We start from the raw sequence: 11,533 nt of genomic DNA on the forward strand, positions 1-11,533 counted from the left end.
GAACTCCTGCAGAGGACCGGAGGTCTGGCGGGTCCATCCCTGTGGTCTGGCCACCAGGGATGGGAGAAGGTTCCTGAACAAGGAATGTGCATATATGTGTGTGCTGGGGGGGGGGGGGGGGGGGGGGGGGGGAGGGCGGGGGTGGGGAGGTTGTTTGTGAAGGTACCAAGCAGAGCTGGAGTGGGATTGATGCAGCCTTAATTGGGGTCTTGTGTCCCTTTGCACTGCTGTGAAGCTCTGGCCACAGCTCATCGAGCACCGCAGCCCCAGGGAGCCGGCAGGGCACATGTGGACCTGCGTCCCCACTCATTACCAGGCTCAGAGGGTGATGTGTGTTACCATGCTCCCTGGGGAGCTTGGGGACACAGCTGCTGTCACCTGAGTAACCAGCCGTGATTGATGCCTGCTTCCCCATGTCCTGCAGGGACTGTAATTGAGCAGGAGAGAGAAGGTGGAGGATGAGGGGACAATCCAGCCCAGCCAACAGGGCACTGGATCCAGCTTCAGCACTGGGCTGGGGGCAATTGGTTGAATCGGTGTGCCCCTTCAGGCTCCAGGGATGGGGATGTGGTCAAAGGCCTGCTCTTATTCCCGAGGAGAAGGGAACAGACTCTGTGTGATGGGCTGTGGACAATCAGTGCTGTAGCTGCAGCTCTGTTCCAAGTTTTGCCTTGGAAGATGGATGGGACTCTAAAGGGTGGATGAGGACAGTCCCAGAGCCCCCCAGGACTTGAGGGGACTGCCTGAGTTTCTCACCTCAGGGTACTGGGTGGTCTGGGACCTTCTAGTACAGGGATTTGTGTGTTTGGGGTGTTGCCCATCATGCTGGGCCCAGGCCACAATAGAGCTGGTACCCTCTAAGTACCAACCATTGCTGAGTGCACAGCTCCTGTCTGTGCACCCTGTAGCCCCCAGCCCCTTCTGCAGCCCCCAGCCCCTTCTGCAGCCCCCAGGCACTTCTGCTAATGAAGCCGTTTCTATTTGTCGCCTTTGTGGAACAAAGCTCAGCTCTTCCCCTCTGAAGATCCCAGTTATCGATCCCAGGGAAGAAAAGGCAGCGCATACAGAGCCTCAGCCTTCTCCTGCTGCCTGAGTGCTCTGCACAGCTCCTGCAGGTGATTTGGGGGGGCATAGAGGCTGAAGGGAGCATAAGGGAGCACCCCACAGCTTCCTCCTGCATCCTGGTTGGCCTGTACAATGTTCAGGAGAAACGTACCCATAAGGACAATTTTTCAGGGTACAGTGGGTTTAGCTTCCAGCAAAGGGCAATGAGAGGTTCCCCAAAGCCATCCAGCTCATATTACCAGCGATGTTAGCAAAGTACCTGTATTAGCAGATAGTTTTTATCTAAAAGAGTGGCCTGAAACCTTGACTTGGTGTTCCCTGGTACCTGGGCTATGGCAGAGCCATACCCAGGCCCATGTTCTTCCTGGCACTGCTGAAGTCATTTTTTTCATGACAGGGCAGTGGCTGGCTGAGCCCTGGGATACAGAGAATAACATCAGAAGGTGCTTTGAAAATTCACAGAATCATCAGGGCTGGAAGGGACCCCTGGGGATCACCCACTACAACCCCTGTGCCAAGACAGGGTCACCTGGAGCAGATGACACAGGAACACATCCAGGTGGGGTTGGAATGTCTCCAGAGAGAGAGACTCTACAGCCTCCCTAGGCAGCTGTTCCAGTGCTCTGCCACCCTCAGCATAAAGTCCTTCTTTTCTTTTTTTATGGCCACTGCTTCTCCCTGTAACAGGGAACCACTGAAAGGTTTTGCACCCCCTCTGACACTTGCCTTTGAGCTATTTTGCATTAATGATTTAAATTTTGAATTTGATTTTGAATTAATATATTGCATTAATGAGATCCCCTCTCAGTCTTTTCTCCAGACTGAACAGGCCCAGGTCCTGCAGTCTCTCCTCAGAGGAGAGATGCTCCAGACCCTAGATCATCTTTGTGGCCTCTTCTGGATCCTCTCCAGTAGCTCCTTGTTTTTCTTGTGCTGAGGAGCCCAGAAGGGGACACAGCACTCACCAGGGCTGAATAGAGGGGCAGGATCACCTCCCTTGGCCTGCTGCTCTTCCTGATGCACCCTAGGACACTTCTTGCTCTGCAGATGGGAAACTCTCTGGACTTTTCCTGCGGCAGATGCTGCTATTAAGAATTCATTTCATCCCGGTCAGAAATCCGTGCAATTGTGGGTCCCAGCTGAAGGCAACGGCACGGCTGGGGTTGGCTGCACCATTCATTAGTGCTTCTCTTCTCTGTGAGTGTCACCTGCGGCAGTCGATAAGAGAAAGGTGAACGCGGGCAGACAGAGGCCTGGGGAAAAGCCGGAGGCAGCCTCCCGGATTTCAAAGGGCCTGCATCCACACGGATCGCTATATCAATTCCTTTTAATACATACGAGCTCCTCTTTCCTGGAGGACAACGCCGGAATGAAGCGGCCATCGACTGCCCTCCCAGGCGGCGGGAGGGCTGTACGCCTCCCTCTGCAGTGCAAATCGCCATCGACCGCCCCGCATCCTCCGAGAGGGGCTGCGCTCCGCCAGACGCGGCCTCCCCTCCCGTCTCCATGGCAACCGCGGTCCTTAGCAACGCGCCGCCATAGCAACCACCGGGGCGCGCCGGAAGTGAGGCGCGGCCACTTCCGCCCGGCACGAAGATGGCGGCGGGCGCTGTGGAGCTGCGGCGGCTGCAGTGGCGGCTGGAGGAGCTGGAGCAGCGCGTCGGCCTCGGCGGCGGGGGCTGCGGGCCACGAAAGGTGCTGGGGGGGAGCTGCGGAGAGCGGCCGGTCGCCGTTTGGTGCGGCCCGGCGGGGTCCGGGATGCCGCGGCCCGGAGAAGCCTGACAGCCCCGTCTTCTCCCTCTGCCTCTGCAGGTGGCGGACGAACTGGTGAAGGTGCAGGTGGCGCTGAACAATATCGCCGGCAAGAGGGAGAGGATCAAAATCCTGTTTAAGAAAAGTGAGCGGTTCTTGCGGAAGGGGTGGGTTCGCGGAGGGCGGGAGCGGGGAGCTCTCAACCGTTTCGCTGCTGTAAACAAAAGTATCTTCCCCGCACCTGTGTACTTGGGGCCCTTATTTCAGTTTAGTTGGCACAGAAATAAGTAACTGAGCGAGGTTTTTGTGCTCGCGATCCACCAGCTCAGCAGTCGGGGGTGGGAAACAGGCGGCTGCAGCCTGTTATTTGCTCAATTTCCATCCACCCGTGTCAGTGCCAGGATCTGCACTGCCTGAAATGCAGCCCCTGAAGGCTCTTGGAGCATGAAGTCATAAAATGAATTCCTGTTCACTTGGACTTCCTGGCCATGCTGAAGTAGCTCTGCCCTCTGTGTGTGGTGGGAGCAATGAGCTTCACACTCCGTGGGCAGATCTGGGGAGCTGTGTCCAAACTGGGGGGTACTTTGTCCTGCCCAGCTGCCTGTTGGCCAGGTTTTGCTGTGTATTGTCACAGGAGGGGCAGGGAGGGTCATTATGTCCAGGTCTGCAGTAGCTGCTCAGTATAAAAGCATAAGCTGTGTATTTGTGGGTGATTTTAAGGACCTGGATGGGGATCTGTTGGCTGGTTTTGTCCTGAGGGTAGGAGGAAGCAGATTTCGCTCACCTTTGACAATTTTTATTCAGACAAAAAGCAAGATTTCCAGTTGTCCCTAATGCAGTGGTTTCCTGGCTTGAGCTATTTGTCTTGGTCACAGAGCTCCAAAGTGACATAGAAATTAATTAATCTGGGGAACAAAATAACGAAAGTGAGCAGTGTTTGCAAAGTAATCTGGTACATAGTGGGAGGGGAAGCTGCTCTTGTGAATGCCATAACATGTACCCTGCTTTTTGTCTCCAAACCTGTTTATCCCTCCAGTTGAAGATGTAATCAAATACCTTGACCCCCAGTACATTGACAGGATGGCTGTTCCAGATGCTATGAAGCTGCAGTTCATCTTGGCAGGTATGGCATGAAACCAGGAGATACAGGAGGCTTTTGTAACACTGCAGAAAACAGTGTCCTTTACTGAAGATGGACCGGGATGGGTTTCTTTTCTTCATTTGTAAAGACATGGCACAGCATGCCCTGTGGAGGTATCAGAGAGATGGTTTGTACAAGGATGTCTGTCACCCTCAGTGCTCCCTCGTGCACAGCCATGCTGCAGTTTTATCAGCTCTGATCTCTCCCATATTGATCGTTCACTTTAGCCCTGAATTAATCAAAGGCTGGTAAAAAAAGCTGGAGCTAGAAGGGTTTCCTCACCTCATTTCCAGTATTCTCCAAGCTGTGACAAAAATAGAAGGCATTTGGGTGTGTTTCAACACCTCCTAGCCTTTTCCTCTTTTGACCCAAGGAATTTGATCAATTTGTGATGGTATAATCTGGGAATGGAATTTCATAGAATTGTGTAATGTTAAGGGGGTGGAAGGGACCTTAAGGACCATCCAGTCCCAACCCACCCTGCCATAGACAGGGGCACCTTCCCAACTATCCCAGATTGCTCAGACCCCCATCTTGCCTGGCCTTGAACACTGCCAGGGGTGGAGCATCCACAGCCTCCTGGGTAACCTGTGCCAGTGTCTCACCACCCCCACAGTAAAGAATTTCTTCCTAATGCCCAGCCTAAATTTTCCCTCTTTCAATCTGTATGCATTATTCCTTGTCCTGTCTTTAGAACTTGGTGGAGATTCTCTTGCATGAAATTGGTGTGAATCAAGACCCAAGGATGAGTAGCACAAAAGTGTAAATAAAATCATGAACAAGCCTCCTACTGTAAAGACAGATCAGCTGGAAAAATTACCACTATTTGTGAAAAGTCAAAGCAGCATTTTGTGTTTACTGATACTGCTTCTTGTCCATTCCCCCCCCCCCCATAACCAGAGGAACAGGCTATTCCTGCCCGTGCAGCCCTTCTGGAGCAGGTGAAGACCCTCCAGCCCATCTTGGACAGCACCAGTATCCAAGGTATGCACATTCTTCTGAAAGCTGGAGCTGCAAATGCCACCTGTTAAGCTGTGACCTGTCCTGCTTTCTTTTCTTTTCTCTTGAGCCTGAGACTAGAGAAGAGGACAGCTTAGTGGTGTGAGAGTAAACTGAGTACAAACTTGGTCTGCTGCTGCCTCATGCTGCTCTAGCCTCCCTTGCAAGGTCAGGGAGGTGATAGAGTGGCTTGTGAAGCAGGCTAGAGACAGCAATGTGGCAGAGACGGTGGAGCCTGGCAGGTTGTCCTGGTTTAGGGAAATTTGGGAGAAAACCTCTGGATGGCGTTCCTCCAGAAAACAAATTAAAGTGGCCCCTCCCCCAACTGGTATGAGAAAAATTACCTTGGAGAAAAGTGGAAAAAACTTTTTTTAACAAGCAAAGTATCTACAAGCATAAAAAAAAAGGATAATATTACACAATGAAACTTCTCACTGTTGGAAGAGATGGCAAATCCAGAAAGTCCTTGTCGTGGGGTACAGCTCAGCTTGCTCAGGTTCTTATCAGTCCCTCCAGCACTGGAAAGTGCCGAGGCCCAGGCCCTGGTGGGCCGCAGGTGTGAGCTCCCAGGGTTTGTCTGGGTGTTCAATCCAGAGCAGGTTTGAACAGATCCAAGGAAAAAGGAAAAAAACAGTCCAGGGAACTTCACTGCCTCAGCTAGCTAAAGCCAACTAAAAGCAAAGGAGAGCTCTGTCCCACTGTCTGTCTGTGCTGCAGACAGCACAGTCCAAAAGCAGGATGTGGGGAATGAGGGCTCTTCCTTAACACAAACTGCAGCTGCTCCTTCCCCCTCTTCACTCTCAGAGCCAGTCTGAAAGGTGCAGAACTTAATATGTAACATAAACAGAACAGACCACTGGGGATACAAGCATCATAAAGTCACCCCAGGACACAGGTCATTCCTTCCTGTGAGGTTTTTTACATCCAGAACATCTCTGTTCCTGGCATAGACAGGGATACCTTTTCTGCTATGCAGCTTGTTTACTGAGTTCTTGAGTAGCCCTCACTGTGGGCATCCCTGAACTCGTGCCGTATGCAGTTAAGTTAGGTAGTTAAGCAGCTTTTTTAAATCCTATATATGAGTTTTACTTGTAGTGTGGGACACTTGCACCCAGGAGTTCTGCCATGCCGTGCTCATGGAGGAGGACTGGGCTTTACTTTGGGAACTGTTCCCATGTGCTGTAGAACAACCCAATCTGATTTCTCCTTTGTGTTTCCAGCGGTTCCTGACCATGCAGCCAAACTGCAGCGACTCTCACAGATCCACATACAGCAGCAGGTAGTGTGAATATTCCCATCAGTATTGACTGGAAGGGCATAGGAAGCTTTTGCCAGTGGCTGCACTGGCACCCCTATATTTGTGGTTGCTTGAATTGCTCATTTATGGCAGAATCAGAATATGCATACCACACTATTAAAGAAGTTTAGGTACTCCAAGGGAGAAAAGGGGATAGAATTTCTCACAATCGAGTCCAAGTTGGAAATTTGCCTACTGTAAGCCTGCTCAATACTGCTTTCTGTGACATGTAGTAGGTGGCAGTGGGTTTAACCATCTTGAATTCCCCCTTTTACTGAGACACTGAGGTGAAAAATTGCGTTCCTCCCGTGTCTTACTATCTGGAACACTGTTGACACTGCCACCTTGTTCCTTCACCCTTTCCCTCTGTGTATCCCTTTCCCTCCCTGTATGAGCACTCCCAGAGCTGGCTGTGAATAGCCTGGGCAGTTTCAGCATTTTGCTCTGAGTTTCTGTCCTGGGGCAAGCAAAGCCTGGATAATGAGGAAAGGCAGGCAGAAGTGCAAGCCTGGGGGTTTTGGTCCTTCATGGGATCAGTGTTTGTGACTTTTCTCTTGGTTGTGGAAACCTGTCCAGCTGCAGTGAGCATCCACAGCCAGGGCCTGAGCACTGATCTCAGTGCTGGCCTTGGATAAGTTTTCCTGCAGTGGTGTCAGGTACAGGGAAAGGAGAGATGTCCTTATTTACTGCTCATGCACTGTGGCTCTTCTCTTTGCAGGAGAAACGTCATGATCTCACTGACAGTGTCAAGACACTCCTTGAGGATTATAACAAAATGGTATCCTTGGAACTTTGGGCCTGGGACAGCTGAAATGACCCCTTTCCCCATGGCTGACCCTGCTGGCTCTCCAACCCTGGGTTTAACACCCTTTCTGATGTGGTGGCACTTGTGTCCCTATTCTGGCTGTGTAGGATCCCAGTGCTGAGGCACATCCCAAAACCACAGTGGGTAGGGAAGTTGTGTAGCAAGCCCTTGTATGGCGGTGGTTCATGGTGTTCACAAGTGCCACCCAGGCTCCTGTGGGTGTTTGGTGCTGTGCAGTGATTCAGCCGCTGGGTGGATTAAATCCATGTAGGCTTTCAACAGCCTGGTGCCCTGGGCCTCTCTCAAGGAATCAGGATTGTAATGGTGCTATCAGGATGCTCTGACCTGGGTTTCTTTCTTGCAGTTTCCACATTACTTTCCTTAAGTGTCATATCCAGACCCTGCTTCTGTCCAAGCAGTTTGTGCAGTGGAATGAAGTCCTGTCACGTCTGGAAGCAGCCAAGCAAGCGAAACCTGTGGCAGAGTGATGGCAGAGCTGGGAGCACAGCATGTCCAGGGCCCCTGTGGTACAGCTTGCATCCCGCTGGTCCCAGCTCCTTCCCGCTTGGGGCGAACATGCTGGAGTGAAATGGCAGGATCTTGGGGACACTTTACAGAGCCATGCCAGCCCTCAGTCAAAGCTACACTGCTCCTTAATCTGCCACTCTTTGGAAATCTTGCACTTCTCTAAAATGCATTTATTGTATTTTAAAACCCCTTTCTGTGCTCTCTGTGGGTCATAGTAAAGTGTGAAATGCTAATTGGGTTGTCTGTCTATCCCTGGTGCAAGGACTGTTCCTGGCACAGATTGGAGATTTTTCCCCAGGTAGTGATCTCTTGGCAGCTTCCAGGAGATGGTCAGTGGTTCCTTTGAGCCTTGGGCCAAGGGCAGGTGGATTCCTTCTAGCCCCACGCTCTTCCTGTTCGTGTGAATTGCCTGTGCCCAGGGGAATCTGGTCTCATGGAACTTTCGGCCTTGTGGCTCTCCCATCTCTGTGCTGAGAGAAGGCAGCAGCTTTTGTCTTTCTCCTGCATCTGCTTTCCTGGGGCTGCTGCAAGCCAAAGCCCATGCTGGCTCTTTCCAGAGAGGGCACAAGCCATGTCTTGCCTGGTTTCCAAGGCCATGATTGTAGCAAGGGTCTCAAACCCTTCAGGTTGGTGAGACATGGCAGAATCCCCAGAGGAAGTCCAGAAGACCTTGCCGGTCCCTGTATCAACAACCTTGATCAACAACCTTGCTGGTTGCAACCCCAGTGGGGCTGCAGGCCTGCGGAAACCCCTGCTCCCTCCAGCTGCCTGGGGAGCTCACGCAGGCCCGTCCGTGGGCGCGCACGGGTCCCCGTGTCTGTGTGCCCGGGGCCGGGGGCCGCTGGATGGGCCGGTGCGAGCGGGGACTGCACCGGGCCTGGGCGGTGGGCGGGGCCAGAGGCTCGCCCCGCCCGTTCCCCCCGTGAGCCCAAACAGGTGATTGATGGGCGTGCTTCCGGTATCGGGCCCCGCCCAGCCCTCTCGCGCTTGCGCGCGCCCGGCGCCGGCCGCCATCTTGTGTGGAAGGGCGCGCTGAGGCGGCCGCAGGTGAGCGAGGGTTCCGCACGTCCCACCGGGACATCCCTGACTCCCTCCCCGGCATTCCCGCATCCCACCGCGGCCGTCCGGCTCCCCTCGGGCCGCGGCCCGGGCCCCCAGGCACCGTTGGCAGCGGCTGCCGTGTCGGGGTGAGGGCCTCTTGTGCTCCCAGGGTTCGGAGAGGGAGCTCCGCTCTGCCGTGTCCCTGAGGAGAATGGGGTGCGGGGTACAGGGTCTGGGTGCAGCGGGACTCAGGAGCCTGCGGTTAACAAAGTACTGCGACCTTCAGCACCTTGGGCTTTGAGGTGGGGACATGGAGTGCCCTGCACAGGGCCAAGCAGACTGAGGTCAGGATGGTACCTGCCTTGGCAGAGACGGCGGCTGTGAGATCTGGCCTTTCTGTCTTTCCCTCGAGGAAACCTTTTATCATTCCTGCAACCCCTAGCTTGCCATCTCCTTTGTGACATGTAGTGTTTTGCCCTCAGCTGGGTTGACCGGGTTCCTAAGAGCCTATTTCTGTAACACGAGGTGCTGCATGTAAACTGGTTGAATGCATGTTCTGGTGCAGATGAGGCCAGCATCCCCCAAGTTCTGTTCTCAGTCACCCCAGCTCACTTGATTGTGTTGTCTTCTCTTGAGATACAGTCACCCTGCTTATGCCCACAATAGTAATATTTTACAATATTTTTATAATTTTAATAGTTTTTTTTCACAGCCTGCCTGCAAAGGCTCACACTGCCCTATGGTAACATTCATACTGAAGGTATGTCCTTACAAGGACTGGGCTAATCTTCTGGTTATGCCTTTCCAGGATTCCCAACACTGATAGTTCACAGTGGCCTTGAGAGGAAAAGTTGTAGCTAACTGATGGGAATTTCTTTGTGCAGCAATTACAGTGGGCTGGATGTTCATGGGTCCATTTTTCTTTTCAGCACTGCAGAATGGAGAACTATAAGAAGACCAAAATTGTGGAGAAACCTTGTCCTCTTCCTTTCACTGACCTGCCTGCTGATATTACTGAAATGAAGGTGAAGGATGGGAGCAAGATTAGGAATCTGATGGGCTATGCTATGAGCAAGATGGAGCAGGACTCAGTGAGGCAGATTCTTTTCACTGGCTCGGGCAAGGCTGTCAGCAAGACCATCACCTGTGTGGAAATCATGAAACGAAGGCTCAAGGAGCTGCACCAGATCACCAAAGTGCTCTTCAAACAGATTGAAGAAATCTGGGAGCCCATTGTGCCTGAGGCAGGCCTCGATGCCTTGACAGTGAAGAGAAACATTCCTGCCATATGTGTCCTACTGAGCAAAGATGCCCTGGATCCTCAGGAGCCGGGGTACCAGGCTCCAGGATCTTTTGATGTCTTCTGGACTGAGACACTGAAAGCAGAATCACAGGGCCAGATGAAGAGGAAGCAGGGTGGAGGCCGGGGAGCTGGCAGCACAGGGAAGCACCCTCGCTCCACCGGGGGAATGCCGGGGGGGCCTTGAGGCGGCAGCTCTGCGTGTGGTTCAGGGGAGCTGCAGAAACCAGCCTGGGGCTGTGGCTGCACAGCTGCTGCTGAACACGGGGGCTCACAGAAGTGTGAGGGGAGGGCAGGAGGAGTGGACTGTTATAACTGGGTGTGATTGTAGCTGTCTGAAAATGTGTTTTGACAAGTTCCCTTGCCAGAGGCTGCCAGGCTGTACTCCTTAGGGGTTTGTGGAAGACAGAAATTGCCTCTGCTTGAGCAAGAACTGTTGGTGTGCTGTCAGTGAGCCCCAGCAAAGGGCTGCTAGCCCAGCAAGGTTTCAGGTGCCCAGGGGTGCAGCAGCCCAGGCAGTGAGACAGACACGTGCCTGTGTGCCAGATGCAGGTTGCTCTGACCAATACAAAGGAGAGACAGGACCTGATGTGAAATCACCAGACAGGTGCCAGCATTGCCCAAGCTCATGAGCAGACAACAGGGCACAGGGCTGGGTCAGCCATTTCTGTGCCTGAAGAGTCCTTCTGCTGAGCCTGTCAGGGAGGTTGAATGTAGGACTGCCAGGCTACAGCTCTGTCTGGCATCATGTGCACATAGCTCCCTTTGGCTCGGCGGAGTTGGTGGTCATGGCTCTCTCTCCAAACAGGCAGCAGTCAACTCATGTTGTAAGCAGCCTGAAATCTTGTGGCTCTGTGGCTGTCCTGGGGTGGTGGTAATAGGAAGCTCCAAGAGATCCTGTTCTTTCCCCTTTATGCTCCTTGATAATGCACAAAGATGGCTTTAAAATAAAGGTGTAACTTCATGTAACTTGGAAATTTGTCATGTCTTCCTCATCCCACTGGAGGTCACCCTGCAAGCATTGATGGTTGGGCTGTGGCTGCTGCTGAAGCTCTGCTCTTCCAGCCCTCCTGCTGCTCTGTGTTTTTTCCTCTCGTGACTGTAAATGGACCTTGATCCAATGGGAGGTTAATATCCAAATACTAACCTCCTTTCACATCCAAAATAGATCAAAGTTCTGGGCTTTTTCTATGAAGCTTTTTGCTAATTTTTTTCCCCCTCTTTTAAACTGGCTGGAAATACAGCCTCAAAAAGACAGGCTCATCCTGAACTCTGCTGAGTGAGGCAAAGGGTGGATCGTCTTTTGTGCAGTAGTTTCCCTCCTGGAGCAGGTCCGGTAAGTAATTCTGGGCCGGAGAGAAGGGCTGTACCTGTGACAGGCTGAGCTCTTGCCTGAATGAGCCCTGCTCACACGGTGTCCTGAGCAGTCCAGGAGCTCTTCCTGCTCTTCCCGTGTCACTGCTTGTGTAGTGAGCTCCAGCTGGACCCAGCACTCTGCACTGTCAGTTAAAGGGTGACAATACAAGCGTTGAAAGAGATTTTACCTAAGTGAGGAGGAGCAGGAGAGGTGCAGTGTTACCCATGCAAACAGACAAGACTCCAGCA

General features: G+C 52.7%; 2 protein-coding genes and 1 long non-coding RNA gene across 5 annotated transcripts; 2 read left to right on the top strand and 1 right to left on the bottom strand.

The window, feature by feature from the left end:
- Positions 1-1,821: 1,821 nt before the first annotated feature.
- On the bottom strand, positions 1,822-2,557 carry LOC111941166 (uncharacterized). Its single transcript, XR_002869880.2, has 2 exons — positions 2,404-2,557; positions 1,822-2,273 (listed from the first exon to the last, which is right to left on the bottom strand). It is a non-coding gene; the product is annotated as an uncharacterized LOC111941166 (long non-coding RNA).
- A 51-nt stretch (positions 2,558-2,608) lies between these two features.
- DCTN3 (dynactin subunit 3) lies at positions 2,609-7,820 on the top strand. Its single transcript, XM_086869453.1, has 7 exons — positions 2,609-2,760; positions 2,878-2,962; positions 3,854-3,940; positions 4,859-4,942; positions 6,178-6,236; positions 6,973-7,032; positions 7,458-7,820. The coding sequence occupies exons 1-7, from the start codon at positions 2,662-2,664 to the stop codon at positions 7,545-7,547; spliced, it is 564 nt and encodes a 187-aa protein (XP_086725579.1). The 5' UTR covers positions 2,609-2,661; the 3' UTR covers positions 7,548-7,820.
- Positions 7,821-8,527: 707 nt separating this feature from the next.
- RPP25L (ribonuclease P/MRP subunit p25 like) lies at positions 8,528-10,897 on the top strand. Of its 3 annotated transcripts, none has more exons than XM_023944008.2 (2): positions 8,528-8,634; positions 9,558-10,897. In XM_023944008.2, exon 2 carries the CDS (start codon positions 9,567-9,569, stop codon positions 10,113-10,115), a length of 549 nt encoding a protein of 182 aa, XP_023799776.1. In that variant the 5' UTR covers positions 8,528-8,634; positions 9,558-9,566; the 3' UTR covers positions 10,116-10,897. The 3 variants fall into 3 exon arrangements, with proteins under 3 accessions (XP_023799776.1, XP_086725580.1, XP_023799777.1); XM_086869454.1 differs by having other exon boundaries at positions 8,583-8,774; XM_023944009.2 differs by lacking the exon at positions 8,528-8,634 and adding an exon at positions 8,798-8,930.
- Positions 10,898-11,533: the final 636 nt, after the last annotated feature.

Source organism: Cyanistes caeruleus, chromosome Z (genome assembly GCF_971803275.1).
Source record: "Cyanistes caeruleus chromosome Z, bCyaCae1.hap1.1, whole genome shotgun sequence".
Lineage (NCBI taxonomy): Eukaryota > Metazoa > Chordata > Aves > Passeriformes > Paridae > Cyanistes > Cyanistes caeruleus.